The sequence below is a fragment of the Eurypyga helias genome, unplaced genomic scaffold, assembly GCF_000690775.1.
Source record: "Eurypyga helias isolate BGI_N326 unplaced genomic scaffold, ASM69077v1 scaffold2809, whole genome shotgun sequence".
NCBI classification, from domain to species: Eukaryota; Metazoa; Chordata; class Aves; order Eurypygiformes; family Eurypygidae; genus Eurypyga; species Eurypyga helias.
In genome coordinates, this window is record NW_010271193.1 from 189,182 (window position 1) to 211,634 (window position 22,453).

Below are 22,453 nucleotides of genomic sequence, written 5' to 3' on the forward strand. Positions count from 1 at the left end.
AATTAAAAGGTCTCTGATATGCGAGGGGGAAGTTACATGCTAATACATTCACATGTTCTAGAATTATACTGTAACAAAGTTGATTTAAAATAATGGGAGAAAAAATTGTAGGGAGAAGTAATCTTTTGTTAAACTGACATGTTCATATTTAAAGTACAGTATCAAAAAAACTCTTTCAAAAGTTTCTGCTGAACAAAACATCAAAAGATCCCTTTTCATATTTGTACAATTCCTGTATTAACCGTGATTGCCTAGGTAGCAAGTTGTAATTGTATCCTGTGGAATATAATACATGTATCTACAGTGTGAGCAGGCTGTAGAGAAAAAAAAAAAGTAAATTATAAATGTCACATCTGGTTTTTATTTTTAATGTAATTAATAGAGGTGGATGGAAAAGTTTAAAGGGGTAAGATTGGGGTCAGATGCCAATGTACATTTTCCTCCAACAAGGAATTAAAGAATTAAAAACTGCTTTACAGGGGCAAGTAGTTAAGGTGAAAACACTGAATTTATTTATTAAAGAATCAGGATGAAAGTAATGATATTCTAAAGAAATGGAATTGAGCAGACCCAATGTGCTCTATTTATGTAACTAAAATTGTCTAAAACTCTAATTGCCGTAGCTGCTTCAGGTTTTTCACATTGCTATGAAACTAAAGTTCTTTTAATTAACTGCATTGCATTTCACAAGCTGCCTTTCACTATCTTGAAAAAATATCTCTGTATCTAATATTTCTTTATTATTGTTTTGCTTTCAGTTGATGGTTGCATTGACTGGTCAGTGGATCTCAAGACATACATGGCTTTGGCAGGTGAACCAGTCCGAGTGAAATGTGCCCTTTTCTACAGCTATATCAGAACTAATTATAGCATGGCCCAAAGCACAGGTCTTAGGCTTATGTGGTACAAAAACAAAGGAGATTTAGAAGAACCCATTATATTTTCTGAAGTTAGGATGAGCAAGGACGAAGATTCAATATGGTTTCACTCGGTTGAGTTGCAAGACAGTGGTTTCTACACCTGTGTTCTAAGGTGGGTATTGTGTTACAGTCTAACTAAGAATGTGTAGATTGCCTTGGTTAAATAAATGTTTAAGTTTAGCTCTCAGGATTGAGATATTCTTCTAGTTTATATATACTCATTACTTTCATTCTCATATATGTCACATAATGCTTTGTCTCAAAATTAGTTTCCCTAGTAATTATAGTTACCTCTTCCAATAACTATAATTAAACATGTGTCTTCACTTAATTATTTTTTTTTTTTTTTTAAGTCTAACATTTGCAAACTCTCAATTTGCCATAAACCTTCAGAACTGGATACTTCTTAAGTCATGAAGTATTTTGGTTAAGTAATGTTCTTTTTCAAATCTTCTGAGTTATTCAAGAGTTAGACACAGTTTGAATTATTCTGATGGGGTTAGGCCATGGGGAGTTACCATTCTGTCTGGTTCTGAAGAATTGTTTATTTTAATATACTGTTATGATTTGTCATAAATTGCGGCAGACCTCATTTGGTGAGGCACTGCAATGCATGTCTCAGAAGTATTTTGGAACTGTTGGATGAGCCTTAAATTAAGCATGTGCTGGAGCTCGTGATTTCCATCATGTGGATGTTGATGTCAGCTTTGTGCCTAAAACGAGAAGATAAAAAAGGAGGACTCTTTAAGAATGAATGAATAAATATTCCTTAAATGATCCAGTTTTGAATTAAATGAGTTTACAGCTACTTTATATGTTTCGGTTTTAAACTGTTTAGTTTCAGAGAGTGAAGCTTGCTTCATCCTTGTCTGCTGTTCCATACTGAAATTATACCTAAGTTTGATGAATTTAGTATAAATTATTTGCAACAAAATAACAGCACTGTTCAGAGCCCAGAATGTGGCCTCTCTCCATCTCTGCTAATTCTTGCTGCCTGGTCTCAGCTGCCTCAGTCCATTCTGGTCCTGAAGAACGCTACTAAAATCAAAGTTTGTACTGTGGTGTGTGGTGCTTTGTACTGGGGACCGACGTCCAGTTTAAATCTCAGATGCATCTGTCAAACTCACTATTAAGTCTGCGTTGCAGCCTTTGGAGTTAATTACTCTTTATTTATTATTAGCTGCCCTGTCACGGGTTTGTTGTAATGTGAACTCCATGATTTTGAAGTGTTACGGGAGGATAGTGATTCACATGTTTCAAGGGAGCTATAAATTTTTTTTAAGAACACACTGTTGTGATAATCAAGGTACTAGTTTAGTACTCTGGAAATTTTAATGCAAATCCTGTGTGAACAATGGAGAATTGGTCTTGGATCAAATTCTGGGACATACTTCTGGGAAATTTCAAAACTCTGCTCATTTACATGACAAAGCAGTTTTGGTAACAAATGGGCAAGTTCTTTAATAATTCATGCTTTCTCCTCATTTTCAGACAAACACTAGATGACATACTTCTTGAAAGGCATTACACAGCAATAACACCTTTCTTATCAGTTATGTAATTTTCCTGCTTCAGCTAGAACTTTCTTCCATAATTACAGATGTGTGTGCCTTTTTCAGCTTTATGTCGGAGTGCAGAATATTACGTATAGTGGTTACACATAAAAGACTATATTTCTTCCTTTACTGAATTAATTTTTTCTTCCAAAAATTTGGTAATGTATCCTTGCTGTTATTCTGTATGAAATCATAAGTGGCTTAAAATAACTGAGGATATAGCAATAGTAACTTACTTTCATTTCATTAGAATTGAGCTAGGAGTAATGTTCTGAAATATGATCACACTTCGGTGGTAGACTGTCCACCCCATTAACTGTGTAATTTCAGCTTTATTAATCCACTTTTTGGACGGGGATAAGCAGATGTTTGCGTTTAAGTGATTTACCAGGATCACCTGCTTTGTGAGAATTAAGACAACACAAATGAGTGCAGTAATTCTAGAATTTGATTTTATTTTCTAGAAACACTGACAACATCTATTACAAATTCCTTCTTCCGTAGACTGAATGAATGGAGACTGGTAGAGAGGGCTCAGTGCAGTGGAAATGAAGAGGTGACTGTGTCCATCAGTGTGCAACACTGGGTTTAGGGTTGCATGTGTACTTGGGTCTTTTGGTTTGAGAGCTGAATGAAATAAAATGGGGAGAAAAAATGCTTTTGATTCAAGATAAATGTAAAACTTTTGAAGTTTTTCTTAACAAAGAGATTTTCATTTAGGTTCTTTAAGAGAAAATCAGAAGCAATTAAAATCTAAATCGATGTCTTTCTACCCACTCACCAAGGATGTGGGAAGCCCTGGTGCAATTCCCTGTGTTGCCCAAAGGCTCAAACCCCACGTTACGTGTCCCGGTGGCCAGCGTGTGCTGCATTCAACCACGTCAAGTCCTCTGCCTTAGAACCGTTCTGTCTGAAAGGCGAACTTGTCTGTGCAAAAGGGTGCAGGGGGGTGAGACACTTGGATGTGGCTAAGTCTAGCTGGGGACAAGAGGTCGCTGTCCCAGAGAAGTTTATAGCTTGAAAGGAAGGACACATTCTTGAGCTAGGAAGATCTTCTCTGATAGAAGGGAATTGAACACCAAGGGTTTTTAGCAAGTCGTACATAAAGGATGTCACAGGCAATAGTGACAGCTATGCTAATTCACTCTCCCTCAACTTGTTACTTTTTTCCCAGTCAAAGCAATTTGGCAACTAAGAAAACAGTGTGGGGAAAATGACAACTGCGTTTTCTGGTTGCTCACGGGTGCTTGTAGGCTCAAGGCATGTGTATCTTTGAAACAATTGGACGGAATATTTTAGAGGCTGTTTGAAAAGGGTGGGTATGAGCAGGTGAAAGATAGGCTGATATGACTGTTTTGGAGATGAGTAAAAATGGAAAGTGTTAGTGAATTCTTTCTTATACAGCACTGTCATTTCAATAAACATGATGTCTGTTTTGTAAATGAACCCATAATATGAATGCAATTAAGAAATATTAAAACAGCCTTAATGAAAGAGATTGCTTCCCCAGGCTGAAGAGGTCTGATACCATAATTCAAATATTGCCTCTCCTTTTTTAACCAAGAAGGCATTGTTCCACAGGGAGGTGTGTGCATGTATAAAGGAAAAAAACATTGTTGCATTAGAACTTGCTTCCCTTTTCTCCCCATGCATTTTGACATCGAGCTGACGCTCAGATGCAAACCAAAATGCAGTATTTTTCTCTAGTGTTAAGTATGGCTGTAACATATTAAGGGGTCCTGATCCCACAGGTATTTTAAAAGAGTGCAGAGTTGAGCTGTATTAGCTAATCCATATGGATTCCATGGATTTTGGAATCCGCTTTGTTCTCAGGTGCCTCTTCTGTGCCCAGTCAGGGATATTACTACAGCAAGATCCAGTGACACCCAAAAGAGATCCTGACTAATGGATAGATGTGCGTTTCATTACAGTTCCCAGATAAATGCTGGGACATTCGTATTGTGACTTTACTGCCCAACATGGAAGTGCTGTGGTCTGGAGGTCTCTTTGCAGTACGGGCCCTGGATGTGCCATTAATCTTCCAGCATCTGCCAATGCTTCTTGCAGATAAAGCTGCCAGCATTTCTGTGACAGAGGTTTGGTGTTCAGGGATTTTTGCATCAGCACTCTGGATTGAAGCATCTTCTCTGAAGGATTCAGAGATGAGAGCATTGAAACTAAACCAGATCTAAATGCACAGGGTGGCCCTAAAGTTCTGAGTATGTAAGACTGTCATTTGCCAGATCACATGCTGCTTTTCCTCTCTAAGCAAATACATTTGTTTTTCTGTGTTAAAAGCCTCTGCTTTTTAAAGAGGGAACAAGAACTGTGTCTACTTAGCTCTTCTTAACCTGGTGAAAAAAGATGGGAAGAAATCTCAGCAGAGTTGAGCTGCACCTTTGTCCTCAGCAAGGGGCTACCCTGGAGCCCTTCCTTCTGAGTTCAGCTCCGAAATAAACTGAAGTACTGAATAAATGCTTTATGAGCAAGGCCAGTAAGAGTAAAACATTAGTGCATATTTGACGTTAATTAACTGTTGGTGAAATAAAATAACTCACTTCCCATAATGTGAAAGTCTGGGCCTTGAGGGGGTGCAGGGAAAGCAGGTTTGTGATCAGCAGTCTGGCTGATGGAGCTGAGCCTTGACTTTTTTACAGGATGCAGAATAACAGGGGAGTGAGGGCCTTGAATCCCTTTGAGGCAATAAGCCTGCAGATCTTTAATACCAGCATTTGATGCCAGAGAACTGCCAACAAATCAAGTTTAGGAAATCTGTGTATCCTTCTTCCCTGTCCATATCTGCACAGTTCTTAATGGAGAGCAGCATTGCTATGGACACGCACAGAAGAATCGAGCCTTCGCTGAGCCATTGGTGAAATACTGAGATATTACTTTTCAAGCAGTAATAAAATAGACTGATAGTAGATTTTAAGCCTTCCAGCTTCTGAATGCCTGTGGAGCGCATGACCAGCAAATCAAAATCAGATTTAGACACCCTGGAGGGTCTGCCAGTAAAACTTCATTTGTGGCATAACCTTTGTGCTCTCACTTCAGTGGGTGTTAGGCGGAGCTGAGGAACTTGTTTCTGGAACCTGGACTGCAGTATGCACCCATCATCCCAGGAAAAGCTGCACCACTTTTCTGAGTGCTGAAAGTCTGACTTCCAAGCGAAAGAATAGTTTGTTTCAGGTCCAAACAGGAAAGTTGGACTAAATAATGATGTGAAAATGTGTAGGGGTGAGGTCACTTTCTCTGCAGCCATCTCATAGTTTTTACAATATATGTTTTAATACAGTAACTGATTTTGTTGGTGGGAATAACTTCTCAGTGCAGAATGTTTCATCTTCAGGTTCTTTGGCTGTATTCGGTGCTCAACTGTTTGTGACAAAGGTGATTTTGTATCTCAAATCCCTTTGCATTCAGTGTTGCAATTCTAGTTTAGTCATAGAGTTAGCTCCTTCCATATCCTTCACTGGCAAGTGCTTTTTTTCCCGTAGACTTACTCTGTAAAGATTCCAAGATGATACTTTCTAGTGGGCCAGTGTCTTTAATCATCAAATGTCCAAGAGGAGCACAACTAAGTAGCTGATGGATTACACATCTCATCATTACTTCTCAGTCTTGCACACTGGTATGTGATCAGCTTTCATGGCTGCACTGTCCCAGGCATGTCTGTAGAAGCCAGCTAAATTTCACACTTGGAGCGAGTGCACGGATTCAGCATGGCACAGTCTTCCCTGGTTCTGTATGACACTAACATTAAATGTCACATGTTAAAAGTGTGTGACATTTCCTGCATTAAAAGTGCCTGAGTCTGTACAAACCTGTACCCTGTGATATATGATATTCAGTACTTGAATACAGTGTTAGAACAGATACAATATGAAGTCAGTATGATTTATGATAAAATAAAATTTAACTTACTGAGATATAATGTTTTGGCATTATCAAAATGCAGGGGAAAGTGGAATGAGAATGCTTCTACTTTTCCATCTAAAATTGTGTAAAAACTGATGGTGCTCCTGCAAATCATTTTGATGACATTGTCTTTATTGAGGGAAATCAGTTCTATCTGTTCTTCTGACACACTTGCAGAAAAACAAAGATTTGTTCTTTTCCCTGGTGATATGTATATTTCTGCTCCTTCACCCTCCTCTAAAGCTTTAGAAGAGAAAATATCCATTCTCTGTCTTTCTGAAAGCCAGTGTTTACTGTTGATGAGACGCTGCAGAACAGTCAGGGCTTCAAGCAGAAATGTCCGTGCTGCTCTGTGGTTGGAGAGCATCCAGTGACCTCCCTGTTGCAGCAGCATGCCCAAGAATGAGTATATTGTGTATTCTTCAGTTTTCCTAGTAGTAAAATCCCAACTTTATATACCTTTTAAAATGACTGATGTTAGTTTCTAGTCCCTCCAGGTAGCAAAAGCTCTGTGTGCTGCAGTGCTCCGCAGCGTTTCAGCTCACTGTCACTGGTTGCCTGTGGTGGAAGTGCTTTTCCCGGTGGGCTTCAAGCCTTGCCTGGCAGAGAGCAAGGATGCAAAGTGGGGTGACTGCTTCCTCATGCAGGAGACCTATTGCCGAGATGTTGTTCAGCACTCCTCAGCCTCCTCCTCTCCAACATGTCAGGGAGTTTTCATTTCCCTTCTCCAAATAACGGGATGAGAGTGTGCTTTCCCAGGTACCACTCCTGTTGAAACCTACATCAGGCCAGCTGTAACTGTAACATCTCGGTGGACAGTGATGTTGGTGTCCTGAGCTTAGACAGGCAGATGGAAGGTTTCCTGAGGAAGTCCATCATGCCCAAAGTACAAGGTGACAGCACCACAGGGAGTTAAACTGGTTAGTGACAATTTATTCTTTTCTGGCAAACATTTAAGGGAAGACACAGCCAGGAGGACTCAGCTGCAGGACTCAAACAGCTCTCATTGCAAATTGGCATAAGGACATTCACTTCATGATTCTTCGTGATAGAATTCCTTGTATACCCTGTGAGATGCTAACTGATCCACTGGTTTACGTGCTCAATTACGCGTATACAAACTGAGAGAGGCTTGTCTTTCCTCATTGCATCTACAAAATAGGACTTTTATGCATGAAGAAGGATGTGCTCCACAGGTTTTGTTCCCTGAGGCGACAAAATCAGTGAGGTTGAGCAATGCAGACAAGTCTGATGGGCATCCTGAACGCAAATTTGCTGTGCATGCTAGGTGTCTAATAAAAAAACAGCAGAGAGGAGTAGATACACTAGTTCACACACTGTGTGGTTTGAAGAAATAAAGGAGAAAGTGTTCAGTGCTCTTAGAAACGGTGTATTGCAGATACAAAATTATTGGAAGGGGATTTCTTCATACACTCCTGGAGCACCTGTCCCTGTGCCTCAGATTTGTGTCATTTGTAATGGGGCTTTTCAGTAAGACAATATAATTTAATAGTAATATTCAGAAATAGAAAAATAGAAAATTATTAGGAAATAAATGAAAAGGGCTCAGTCATTTGCAGTAGCAAACTTCAGGACAACTTGCTGCCTTGTAATTCTTAAGGGAAAGGAAGAAATTTTCCCTGATAGCAAATCTGGCCAATTACAGGATTTTTCCTGCTGGAACGGTATGCGCTGAAGATGACAGAGACCAGAGAGTTCATGAACTTAGGTGTGGTATGCTGAGGTACCTTGGTGTTCTTTTGGATTCTGCATTTCTTCTGTGTTCTGTATTGTATTTTCAGACATTAATTTCTAATAAGTAACATTTTTGAAGACTTTAAAAAAAAAAGGACTCTAAACCAGGGAACACTGTTGACCTGTGTGGCTCAACGTAAATGCGAGGTGATTTTCTCTCTCTCCCTGAGTAGTCCTTGTTGGAATGACTGACGCGTGATTTGTTTGTTTTTTCAATTGCTTCTGTCACGATGCAGAGGTCAGCAGAACCAGTGCGTGTGTGTGTGCAGGCAACCAGAAAAGAAATAGCTCCTCCTGACCCTTAACCATGGCAAATCAGGCTGGCTGACACTTGCTATTCTCAGAAGGACTTAAGAAACATGATACTCTACTAGAGATCATCCCTGAATTTTCAAATCATGGCCTTGCTGTTACAGGCTGTGTCACTGACTGTTCTAGGCACACCGTGACATTTTTGTGGCACAGTTACCTCTTAATAAGGATGTTAGCTGAAGTCCAACTTTAAATTAAACTTAGAGCTAAGCTTTGGTGGGAGCGACCCAGCTGTTACAAACAGCTGAACTGCCAGATGCGAACATCTTTTCTTCTCTGTCCCAGTATCCAGGAAAATTCCCTAAAAAGGACTCACAGGGAGGACTACAGGTCTTGTTTTTAAGTGCCTCTTGTGAGAACTGTATTCCTGATGGTTACCTTGAGGAGACATCCCTGGATGTCTGTTTTTCCAGCTGTCATTAATGTGAGCCTTTCAAAATTACCTTTCAGTGACTTTACTCAGAAGTTGTTTCTTTTGAATAGTGATGGCATGGCTTTTCTTCAGTGTAAAACATGGGCCTCTGGGACACATCTAGTGTGTTTTAGTTAAGCTCAAATTGTCGTCTTGTTTCTAGTGTAGCGATTGAACCTTGGGAGAAAAGTACAGAAAAAATAAAAACTGTTAGAGTGGTGGGTTATAACTCAGCACAAATACTTTTCCTACTTGAGGGGAGCGGGGCCTATATCTGTGTGGATTCACAGTGCGGGTTTCTGTTGGGAGATCAAAGGAAGTAGAGATAATGCAAGAACATTGGATTTGTAACATCATAATGTTTTAACGCTTCATTTTCTGAGCTCATACTTCCATGATGTTTTCTTGCACTAGTAGGATCTTGAACACCAGTCAGACGTGAGAAGTAACAGGGGATTAGGATTTCTCCTTACCATGCATGGGAACTGGTATTAGAATTACAGTTATAACAGGAATGAGCAAGCAAAATACAAGACAGGAATGTTTGGAATTGTGCCAAGGCCAGGTACCACACGCTCAAGCTGCAGAATCATTGCACCTCTTGGCCTATGGTTAAGGGAGCAACTAGAGCATTTCCAGCCATCTGTTGAATTGCTCCTCTTTGAGCATTACTCTCTTACTGGACAAATTGATAAGAAGAAAAATCCAAATATTTTGAAGGATCTGTCATTTGTAACCTATGAGAGTGATTTACACCATGAGAGGGAATTCGATCTTTTCCAGACAATAACCCCGAACATGTAGCAGTACTAGTCACCAATAAGTAAGTTCTCACTTGAATGAAACCTTGGAAGAGTAAGTAATAATCCTTTTATTTTTAATGAATAATGTTACATCTGTGTGATCTGTGAAAAAACAATGGTAATAAATAACTGATTTTTCTTTAAGCAGATCACCAAACCATGACCTCATTGATCTGAGCGAAACAAGCTGAGATACCAATGAACTGCTTGGTAACCTTTATGTGAAGCATACAATTTGGACAGGAATAAATGTATAAAATTTTCATAAAGAGAGAGGAAAACAATCAAATGCTCAATTAAGCCTGAAAACTGGTAACATAGCACATTCTTATAGCAGCTGGCAGTGGATCTGGTAGTGCCTTACTTGCTACGGACCTTTAGGTGGACAGAGACCATTGGTGGTGTAGTTATTGCTGTTACTGCTTTAACTCAGAAGGAGCAAAGGGCTGATCTATGCCGTCCTATGATCAGTATTCCAGTGAGCCAATGAAAATGTCATTAAAACAGCCAGAGTGTTCAGGTACGTTGGGAGAGATCTAAATCTGACCTGTGCTGTTCCCCCGGCACTGCTTTGATACATACACTTCCCAGATTTTGGATCTTCCATCATAGTTTTAGTTCTAAGACCAGAGTCTTAGAATGTAATAAAACCCCTAACACTTAATGAAAAATGAATCTGCAAAAAGCAAAATTGCAAATTCTCTTGTATAAATATGCAATTCAAATTTAGTGATTTTTTTGATCTAGTAGATACAAGATACTCCATGACTTTGCTGTCTCCTCCCTCTTTATAAAAAAGTTGATAAATGGAAAGGGGAGCAGGGGAACATCGCATGCATACTACAGACAAAACTGTTTTACTTGACTCTTTTAATAAACCACCTTCACTTAGCAGAAATACAAATGCCAAAAAAATTTTTTTCCAATGTTTTGCATATTTTCTCTGATTTGAATTCAGCCGTAGGGCTGATGAATTGTCTTGAATCCAAACTTTTCCTCCCTTTTTCCAAAACAAGTCCTCCCTTTTTCCCTCTTGTTCTTGCTTGGAAGTCAAGCCAAACTCACAATTTTACTAGCTTTTGTTTTGAGACCTGATAAACTCCCTTGGTTTTCCCTGTGGTTTTCTGTTGGATTCCAGGCTGGATTCAGTTTGGGCTTCAGACCCAGTTCCAGTTGGCCTGGGGATTACAGATGCCTTCCCACCAGAACAAAAAACTGCTTTGTGAACTTGGCAGAGCTAAACCCGTCTTCACATTTGCAGTGGAGAGAGTAGGCCCCGTTTGTAACTAGTCCCTTGAAATAGGGAATTACAAATCTTAGCTTTAGTGTGAAAATAGAAGACAAATAATTTCATTGCATTATGGAGGGATTTTTTCCTTCCCTCTTCCTGTTTCCCGTATGATCCTACATAAATGGAATCCGTTGGAAATTGACTCCCCTGGAGTCAATTGAATGGTTTGGAATCCTTTCAGAAAAGACAGATTATGAAAAGACCCACATTCAGACATGTGGGCTTATTTCCTTGACACGTGGAAAGTGGGCTGCCTGCAGTCTGCCAGGTTTATTTGGGTTCCAGTATTCTCTGCTTGTATACCACTTCTCTTCCCTGGCCTCGCAATACTGAGATCACCACTGCAAACCCACCAGCATCTTCCTCATCCACCTGGAAGATGCTTCCTTTTTATTCCTTTCAGCCACTGATTCTGACAGCCAAACCCAAGTTACCAGCTTTGTTGTTGTCATCTATTGTTCTTCTTGTGTTCCAGCTTTCCTCATTAAATATGGTCATATAACCTTTCCTGCCAGTCTGCAAACTGCTGGGAGCACTGACCTCCCCCACCAAGCTCCATGACCTGAAAACAAAAGTGGATCCTCCTTTTCATAATTCATAGGACATCTGTTTAGCTTTTAAAAGAAGAAAATAAATGTAGGATTCATGCTAGTCAGTCTCCACACCTTTAAAAACAAATTATTATGGAAGACCCTTACCATAAACAACTTAAATGCAGCCCATCAGGAGAGACCTTGTGGACACAGAGGTCCTGAAAATAATTGGAAAGAGCAAACTGGATCCTTCCCGGCGCAGCACCTCTCTGGGCATCCTGAGGGACATCAGTAGGTGAGCTCCCATCAGCCCAGTGACCTGCGTGGTGGCCAGGACCATAATATTCCTGTCTGTTTGCCCAGGTGGTAAAAACAATGCTGTAGTGACCGTTGACTCTTTGTGATCCCCTCCCCGAGTTCTTCCTCAAGCTGTCACCTCCTCCAGAGCCCCTTCATGCCCCAGGCCTCCCCAGGGGGGGAAAACCAGCACATTCCCTTGTGCCAGTGACACCAAATTTATATTTTTCAGCAAATTACAGTTCAAATTACAAGGGTTTTTTTTCTGTGTAGGAAAATTAACAGGTTCATCTACTAATTCCCACATAGAATGAACGTGGTCAATTCCATGGCCATCTTCTGGTTAAAACAAAGGGGATGTAACTCCTTACGAAGCTCTGAGCTGTCAGAAAAATGGTATCCATGGGAGTCTCCAAGAAAAATGTTAGCACAGAGCCATTGCCTGCTTAGAGGAGTGAGTGATGAAATCCATACCATCCTGGGGATCAGCTTCCCCAGCCTGGGGAAGAAGGGCTCACATCTACAAACTTCAGCTCTCAGATTTCTGCCTCAAACCAGAAAAACAGTGAAGCTGATCAAACTGCTGTTTCCTTTTGCACATGACTGAAATAAAACTCTTACCCTGAACTGACTAGTTTAAAGGAAGGCTGCTGCTTCATTCATTGGAATTCCTGCAGAAGTTGCCCTTTTCTGAATTTCCAGCGGTAGCACTGCCCTGAGTGGCTGGTGGAGAAGCATCCATAGAGCTTTCAAGCCTATTGCTGTTGGCTTAGTGAGGGCTTTCTTCATCATGAACCTGAATAGATTTATTGTCTCGGTCGTCGTGTGTGAACAAAAGTGATAGTGCTCACCAGGCACTTAGTTTTCTCAATTCTACTCAGTTCTAATTGTAACTAATGAAAAGAATACTACATTTTTAGGTCATGGTTCCAGGAAGCATTTTAAATAGAAGTAGCCTCCAGCGCTGTTCAAAATACAATCTAAATAATGCAAGATTGTTAGCAGAAAATACAGCACTATTAAATAACACCAAGTAATGGACAACTATTCAAAGCCATTATTCTTGATTACCCTGGATCATTATTACTGAGCGCATGTGACCTTATTTGCACTCGGTAATCCCTGTAGTCACTCAGGAAAATTAACTAATCATTACTGATTAATTACTGTTGATTATACTGGTTGGTTATATCCATATTTTGTAGATTTTCAGTGTTGTATTGGGAAACATTGAAGCTTTGCATTTATGTTTTGTTTTCTTCCTACAAAAAAGGCAACCCTTTTCAAAAGCAAGTAGTTTGGGGAGAAAGTTGACTTATGTTCCCTAAGTCATGTAAGCATTTCTGAAAACTCCACCCAAAATGATGCCTTTTTTCAGTCCAGAGAACTTTTGTTGCAGGTAAAATAATATGTTTTGTGCAGTTTGAGAGGATGAGATTTTTTATAGCCTTTCAAATGAAACATGTACAAAGTGAGCCCTTCCACTCTGAGGGGAGGGACAGAGGAAATGTCCCCCCATGTATTACATAAATGCACAGGTGGCATTTTGAAGAGGCGGCAGTAGGAAGGGAGCAGTCTGTGGTTCTGCTAACGGTGCTGAAAATAGGAGGTTTCTGAAGATCACCTGTTGATTTGCCTCACAAATACCTCTTTGGTATTGCATTTGCACAATGTTTTGTCAGCGCTCGTTTAGCATGAAGCTTAGAGCTGAGATGAGGTGTCCCTATAGACCTTTTTATTTTCTTCCTATCTACAGGTTCACTTGACAGAGTGGCATGTAGAAATGTTGCATAAGAAAAGATTTGTTATGGAGCATGTTGGATTTTATTTTTGGTTTTAAATTAAAAGCACTGTCGCTAGTCTAATCGAAGGGAGTATGCAGCCCGTGTCATTAGTGTCAGGGTTTGACTGGTGGATCACTTTCCAGGGGCGCAGGGAAGTTTTTGTCTGCCATGCCACCCTCTTGCCTCTGCTAAACCAGTTTGCAGCAGGGCTGCAATGGAAGAGGCAGTGGCTGGACGGCAGTATCTCCTGCCAGAGCTCTCCACAACGGCCTTTGATGGGAGTAACCACCCAGCACATGGGTTTTACTTCAGGCTTTTCGATTGTGGCACAGTCAATTAAAATGACAAAATGATACATGATGGGAGGAAGGCCCTCGTTATATTGTTGCTTGTACTTTGTAGCATGCCATCACACCTAAAGAAGGGCAGAAGCTGACAGTATGGGTCGCAATGATCCTGTGCAAAGTGCAAATGCTTCAGAGCTACACCACGACAAACACCAGCTTGGGAGTTCTTTTACTGTGTGAAAGATGCAAGTGTGAAGGAATTAAATTTAATGCTGTTTTCATGATTGTGAGGCACGGGAGCTGGGCTGCTTGTGTCCTGATGTTAAGAAATACTTGGTGTAGCTCACAATCAGCTCGCCTGGTTATAGTCCATCAGGGTTCTTTGGTGATAGAGCAAGCAATGGTTTGAAGTGTTAAGGGATTACGTTTTGCAAGATTTCGAGGCCCAAATGTCGCCCTGTAGCCACCAGTCTGGCTTCTGGTGCATCTGTGCTGGGTGCCCAGGCGCTGGCAGCGGGGCTGCAGGGCCCTGCTGTGGGGGCAGCTGAGGGGCTGCCCCACACCAGACATGGCTGGTTCCAGTCCCCCTACCACCGGCACAGCTGAGCCCCTTAGCCAAACTGATGGCACCTTGGGAAAGCGTGATTGAGAAAGGGCAAAATGCTGCCGGGCAGCGAGGGGTGAGGGGAATGTGTGAGAGCCCCATGACACAAAGGACTGGGCAGGAGGAGGAGGCTCCAGGCCCGAGCAGAGACTCCCCTGCAGCCATGTAGGGACCCTGGGGAGGTGGTTTCGTGTGTAGCCTTGGAAAGCCCACACTGGAGCAGGGAAATGTGTGAGGAGGAAGGAGCGGCAGAGAGGAGCTGTTACGGATGGACCACAACCCCTATCCTCACCTCTTGTGCCGCTTGGGGAGGGGGAGGTAGGGGAGTAAGAGAAGGAGGTGAGGGGGATGCGTTTTAGCTTTTTCACCTTTCTCCCCATCCAAATCTATTTTAATTGTAATTAATTAAAATATTTTTTTTCCAAGTCTAGTCTGTTTTGCCCATGATGGTAACTGGTAAGTGATCTCTTTGTGTTTATCTCGACCCATGAGTTTTTTCATCTTATTTTCTCCTTCTCATCCTGTTGAAGGGGGGAGTGCAGAGCAGCTGGGTGGGCAGCTGGCAGCCGGTCTGGGTTGACCCACCACAGTATCACATGCTATAAGATTTTATATAGCAGGTCCTTCCAGGGGAGGTATTCTTCCTGCATGATCTTTAACATCCAGCACATAACCCTTCTTCTCAAATGTACAGCACTGTGTCCTGGAGTGAAATCTCCTGAAGGTGAGGAAAAAGAGGGAGAGGAGGAGTGTGTGAGACACATAGTGAAAATGGGACAGTGTATCCCAACCAGCATTTGGGATGCCAACAGGGTTCTGTGTTTGTAGGCTTGGAAACTTGAAAGAGCTGCTGTGCTGGGTTAGATCACTTGTCATCAAAACTTCTGCAGGGTTCTTCATAGTAAATCAGAAATGAGCCTTTACATTTTGTAGCAATTCCTCTGTGTTGGAAATGCACAGCATGACAGTCACTGTTTGAATGTGTCACTGCAGTGTTTGTGAAGATGAGAGATTAACAAAGAAACTTACTGTGCTGAAACAAACACGGTAAAAAGGAGGTAGGATGAATGAAAACATCTTTCTGTCCCTGCAGAAACTCAACGTATTGCATGAAGGTGTCCATGTCCTTGACGGTAGCTGAGAATGAATCTGGGCTTTGCTACAACAGCAAGATCAGATATCTGGAAAAATCAGAAGTCACTAAGAGAAAGACAATCTCCTGTCCTGATATTGAGGATTACAAAACAGCCGTTCAAGAGCCAGATGTGGTGTGGTACAAGGTAACTATTTCTGTCTTACTGCTTTTGTGCTGAAACGATATAAAACTTCCACTGTTTTCAGTCTGAGGCTTAGAGATGACCTTTTCCGGGCCTTCAGTGGTTTGTGACTGCTCTGGAGGATGCTCTCCCAGCATTACAGAAGTAATACTGAAGTGCAGGCAAAACTACCCAACATAGCCATTGTCCAACAGAAATCAGCATCAAGAGGATCTTCTGTGCAAGAGAACATCACTTCTCTAACAGGAGTACCACGTTCTGAAACCACTGTGCCTCTTACCGCTTTCCACCTTGGTGGGATATCTCCCTACCTGATGCTGTACTAGAAACTGAGGGAGGCAACCTACAATGGAGCCAAATGTGTATCGGCGCTGCCAGCTTCCATAGTGCTACCCAATTTTATTTTTATGAAGCCTGTTGGGTAAATCTACCAAGGCTTGTTAATTTTTACCAAAGTCTGATGGGTAATTTCACAGAGATGCATTTATTTTTGCTGAGGATCATTGAGTAATTTTACTGAGGTCTGTTAATTTTGACCGAGGTCTGTTAGATACTTCTACTCCTCAGCAGGTAACTTGGCTGGCTCTGCCTTCTCCGAGGCTGTCATGTATCACACACCACTTTCAGCAGCAGGTGTATCGGTGATGTGTTTCTGTAGCTCCCGAAGAAATCAGGAGAACGACTAAAATATGGGTTGTCAGGCAGACATCAGGTACCAAGACCATAGCAAGGTCTGGCAGATTTTACCTGTTGTCTGGACTTGGACCAAAGTCTGATATTTGAAAAGCCTTTGGGTATGAGTTGCTGCAAGAAACAATGGAGAAGAATAAAGAGCTGAGAGTCAGAGGGAACAAGAAATAGTTGGGCAAGAGGAAGACCTCAGTGGGGTCTGTGGAAAATAGAGTTTGGGTTGTGGAGATAAAGGCAGAATGAGTTTAGGACAAACTTGGTTCAGGTAATGAAGATAGAAACATATAAACTAGTTAAATTCTAATTTCTGAGTCCTTGATTTGCTAAGCTTAATGACGTTCTTTAAGGAATGTTATTTTGTGTGAAATAAGTAATATATGCAGAGCTTCAGATTTTTTTCCTCCTTAGCAGGCTGCATCAGAATAGAGGGATTATAGAAGTTGTCATCGATTTCTATTTTTTACAGAAATGTCACATATAGTAACAAACGTGTGGCATAACGCAGCGTTAGTCTAAACAAAGCTTTGTCTTTCAGCCATTGCAGCTGTTTCTCTCAGCATATGGGTGGGTTTCAGTGCTGTTCCTGAATAAAATCTGTGTATTCAGTTAAGTCTGAAATCTTGAAGGATCGAGGGTACCAGAGAGAAGGTGTTTCTTGCCCTATCTACCTTGGTATTGCTGAACTCCAGATCACTGAAGATCTCAGTTTTTTGCAAGAGCACACTTCAAAAATAGTTTGGCAGGAGTAATCTTCAGCTGTCCTAGAGCAGAAATTGGTCTAAGGAAGACGCATGTCACATCAGTGAAGCTTTGTGCTGACCGGACAAGGAACTGGACGGGTCTTTATTCCATAAACCCACACGTGTGATCTGTGTTGCACACACAGGTTGTGTGACACCAGGCTGGAGTGTGACAACCAACTGGCAAGCCGGTTTCAGGTGAAACTGGGCAGAATTGATGGGGTTGGATGATAACTGGACATCAGGAAGAAATTCTCCACAGGGGGGGTGGTGAGTCACTCAAAGACATTGCCCAGAGAGGTTGTGGATGCTCCATCCCTGGAAGTGTTCAAGGCCAGGCTGGATCTGGCTTTGAGCAACCTGGTCTAGTGCAAGGTGTCCCTGCCCATGGCAGGGAGGTGGAAGTAGATGGTCTTTTAAGGTCCCTTCCAACCCAAACCATTCTGTGATTCTGTGATAAAGGTGATAGAATCGAAGTCGACAACCTTTAGTCTGACTTGGTACTGAAAAGAGATGTTAGTGGAATAACCTACTACGTATACCTCCTTAGCCATAATTAACAATAAGGTGCTGCTATCAGTTCAGTTCCTAGACAACACCTATGTTAACCACAACTGGATCTTAAAATCATGCTGTGTGAGGCAACCTTTGTAACAAAAATCAGGTCCCTTCTCCCAAAGAATAGTGTAAAGTGATATTCCACTTTAGGATCTGACCCTCACTTCCTGAAGAAGGCACATTTCCAGCTTTAGCACACTGGATCCTCAAGTGTTTCCCCTCTACCTTTGTGATTGAGTTTGGTATGTACATGAAGGTGTAATCAGCCATCATCCCGTGTAAATCTGCTCCAGAGGCACTGGGGGACAATTCCTTTTCATTATGCTGAAATATGTGGAGAAGATTTTCATCCGGGGGGGAGCATAATTTGTCCAAAATGTAACAGTAGATAGATAAATATGAGGAAGTCCTCAAGGTTCCTTCTGTATACCTTTGCCTGAAAGAGAAATCCTTGTGTTCATGAGAACCTGCCAGTTTGTTGGTACTTGGGGAGTTTGGACTTGTGACCAGTAAAGTATCATCAGAGAGGACACTAACCATGCAAGCTCACTGTGCGCGGACTCACGTGCCTTCCAAAAGGCTTCTCTGTGTGGAGGGATTAATGAATCTGAGCCAGTAATTGCATCCATTTACAGGGAGTTAACTGTAATTTAAACGTGCTCTTAAAATAATTATGCCTCAATAGATTTCCACATGCACACCCGATCAGTAAAGCATTTGCTATGAGGATTTGTTTTAACAGTAGTGTGAGCTTCACTTCTGACTAGAATTACACTGCATGAAATATTTATTTTTAAAGATTTCCACAATTAATGCCATTGATACACACAGAGCTCTGTTACACCTGTTAGAAGTATTTTGACAAGAAGTATAAGGATTTTTTTTGAAGTAAATGCATGTGTCAAGGCACGATTGAATGAATGGGATTTAACACTAAGAGCAGTTTTGTGAAAAATCAACTGGCAGAGGAAAAAGGTTTATTGCATCTAGAATGCAGGGTCTTAATCCATTTCCACCATCCCTTTTCTACTTCTGGGTTGAAGGAAGGGCTGTGAAAAAAATAAAAATGCCAGATGAAGGACAGGTAGTTGTTATCTACCCTATAAAAATAGAGTTGTTGAGGTGCTGCCACTTAGATTTCAAGGAAGAGAAAAAGAAGCATCATAGCACACAATTATTGGGGAGAAAACACCCAAAACATTTAAGACATCTAAGGAGAATAAATAGGCTGGAAAAAGAAACTTTCAGATTCTTCTAGCAGGTAAACATGGTGCAAAACCAGGAAAGAGCAATTAATTAGTTAAACAAGCAGCATTCGTACCATTGAACACTGACCTCTTTACAGAAATTAGGAGACCTCTGAAAGGCTACTTAGATTTTTTTTCTTGTTTTATTGGTCTGTTTCTCAGCCATTTTTGTTGCTTAAAATCCAAATTGTTATGAATTTCCAGCTTCTCCCCTTATTTGCTTTTGTTACTGTGTATTGAACTCGTCTGTGAAAAACAGGCAGAATAAGCCAGGCATTTTCAACGTACATTTAGAAAGCTAGTGTAGTCAGTAGAAGAAAAAGTAATGAGCTGAAATTTGGGAAGGAAAGGATATAAACCATTTTTAATATGAAGTGTTTTAAGTAGATACAAAAAGAATTAATTAGGAAATTAGTGGTACATTTCCATCAGAACAACTCCTCCCTGTAAACCCGCAATAGCATAATCATGGTTTGTGCTGTATCATTAATCTCTGTAGTGGTAGTGTCACCTTTCTTATTACAAACATGTCATGTATAAAAATATAATGTGTATGGAAATGTATCTTTGATTTCTTTGCTGCCATACATTTTAAAATAATAAAATAGTGACTGTACAGCTGCTATCATATGATCGGGTCTTTCGGTGCTGCACTGGAAGGGTGCATAGCTCTGATATGCTTACTTCGTGTATTCTGGGAATTGTATTTCTTCTAAATTGGGATTGAATAGAACTGAATCGTGTTCTTTGCCCCGTGTTCAGATTTAGTTACTCCACAGAGGTGGTTGATGTACCTTTATATAGGACTAAAAAATTGAGTGCAGATCAGAAGGAATTTAATGGCATTTTCCAGCTCAGATCTGTGTCCTGCAAGAGTCTCGAGCGTTATCAGTGCAATTTAGTAGCAAATATAAGCTCTGATTCTCCTTAGCAAAGCAGATAGGATCTGGATTCTGATCATTCTCTGTCATCAGCGTTAACTGAAGTTCACAGGCATGACAAGATGACACTTTCCTTACAACTGTACTTTGGAAACAGAAAGATAACCTGAACACGCTGTGACCTGCAGTAGTATTGCACAGTCAGAATTTGAAATCTGACCACATCTTAACTGAATTTGGCCTTCTAGGGATAGGGATAAGTGCTTCGGTGCTCCATCTTCGAGTGCAAGGCCAGAAGCTCACAGTGCCATTATTTTATTTCTTTATTATTATCCTTTAATTTAGAATGTGGCATTGTGGATTTGGAACGTGTGTGGAGTCTCATGAAAAAATCATGTTTGTGTCGTTCTGATCTCTTGCTGTCATACTGTATGCTTTCACATCAACGTGCTTTCTTGTTTGGTTGTTTTCTTAAAAAGAAAGCTTTGTTCTATTTTGTTTGCTGGATTTCTGACACTGCTGTTGCAGACGAGCAGAAGATGGGGCACAGGTCGGGGCTATTTACACGAATCTCTGAAGTTGCTGAGCCTGATGTAACTAGTGTGAGATTATTAGCTGCAGGCTGAGAGCTTATTCCATGTTGCCACCTTGAGAGAGGGAACAGGGGGACACTGACGATACTCGGGTCCCGAGTTGCTTTGGGTGCTCAGGGTACAGAATTAGCCAGAGCCTGCAGCACTGTTGGGAGTACTGAGTGGTTTAGAGAACTGAGGAGGGCGTGATTTTGTTTGCAGGCAGAACAGGCTTGATGTTAAAGTTACTGAGAGACAATAAATATATAACTTTGAGGTACCATTTTAAAGAGACAGTTACCAGGTTGTGCCTGTGCTTTTAGTTCAGAGCATTCCAAGAGGTATTCAATCATGAGTACCGTTACCATGGAAGGTGGCTGATACGGCTACAACGATACAGCGTGTTAGGAAGGGGACGGCCTCTTGCACTGTATCACACACTGTACTGATGGACTCAAGTGCTGTTCCAGTGGGACCACAGTTCATAGTGATGAACTTAAATCGGCCAAATAACAGCTAAGGTCTGCCTGGGGAAGTCAGAGTTTTAGGCCATCAGTATCACGTACTCCAGCAGAGGACACAAGTGGGGGTGATGCTACAAAGAGCCCCGTGAAAAGGCTGAACCAGAGCTCACACCTCATCAGGTGCCAGAGAAGCCCGTGATGAGAAACATGGCCATAAGGAAACCAGGCTTCCTGAATTCTCCCACTCACAAAACTGCTGTTGTTCTGCCTGTTTTCTTCTGTTGGTAAATGGTTCTAGCCTGAGACTGTATAAAGTTTGCCTTCGGGCTGACTCTTAACAGATGTTGCCCTTACTCCCTTCAAACAGAGATGCATTTTAATGGTCCATCCTAAAGCAGAGGTCTTCACAGTTGTGCATCATGAAAAAGAGAAGATACTTAACCGTTGCTTCAGGGCAGCATACATTAAACACAGCCCATGTGATACAGTAGGAATTACTGAACCTTTAAAACATTTCGGTTTAATTGCTGTCTTCAAATTAATTCCAGTTTCAGATCTCTATGCTTTCTGAAATTATATTTGAATTTGAATTGCAAAATATATTGAGATGGTTGTTTACTTATGTATAACACTGAAAATCTGATCAGGCAACGCTGTCTTATGTCATACAAGCTGGGTAATTTTGGCAATGGATTTTTTTCTGCAGGAATGTAAGCCAAAAATGTGGAGAAGCATTGTAATTCAGAAGGGAAATACTCTCTTAATACAAGAGGTCCAGGAAGAAGATGGAGGAAATTATACTTGTGAACTAAAGTTTGAAGGCAAGCTTATACGAAGAACAGTTGAATTGAAGGTTACTGGTAAGAATCTTGTTCTATGTCAATAGAAAAAATACAGCTTTGAAATCATAGGAAAAAGTTGTTGTTACATATCAGTGAATCTATTTGATTGAAGTAAGTCCAAACCAAATCCCAATAGCTGTTCAGTCTCAAACTAGAGGGAATTTATATCAAGACCTTATAAAATTCCACAAAAGACTATTTCTACCTTTTGCTCTGTAAAAACCTGGAAATGCTGGTTATGAAGTAAAAGGCAGGGCAGACCTAAGTCTTCGCAATACACTGGAAGTAATTCAGACTCCAGTTTTGTCTTCAGTGCTACACAGAGGGAAGGTTGACTGAAGCTGTAAAACAGGCTTTTGGTGAGGTTTGTCCTAGAATAAAACACAACCAAAAGAGACATCTTGAGTCATTATTTTTTTCTTTTTAGTGATTGTTCCATATTTTTAAGCTTTGGTTTGATTTATGATGATCAACTTCTCTAGGGTTTCTCTTTAGTGAAGGGTGCGGCACAACCTATTCCGAGAATGACGTTAGGAACATTGGGCTGTCAGGGGGACAGTAACCTGCTTATCAGGTGGTCAAACATCGTGTGTTTCTGACTCCATGTAGTAATCTACTAGACAGCAGTATTTTTCTACCTCTTTTTGACAGGTACCATAAATGAACGGGCAAAAAAGTATTGCATACCAATATATTCAGGATCTCTTTCC

At 41.0% G+C, this 22,453-nt stretch overlaps 1 protein-coding gene across 1 annotated transcript; it reads left to right on the top strand.

Moving 5' to 3' along the window:
• Positions 1-758: 758 nt before the first annotated feature.
• Positions 759-21,761, top strand: LOC104514895 (X-linked interleukin-1 receptor accessory protein-like 2; the record flags this gene model as incomplete). The annotated part of the gene is made up of 3 exons (XM_010158698.1): positions 759-1,032; positions 15,566-15,752; positions 21,608-21,761. Coding segments are annotated over 3 exons (615 nt in total), but the record flags the coding sequence as incomplete, so codon positions are not given.
• Positions 21,762-22,453: the final 692 nt, after the last annotated feature.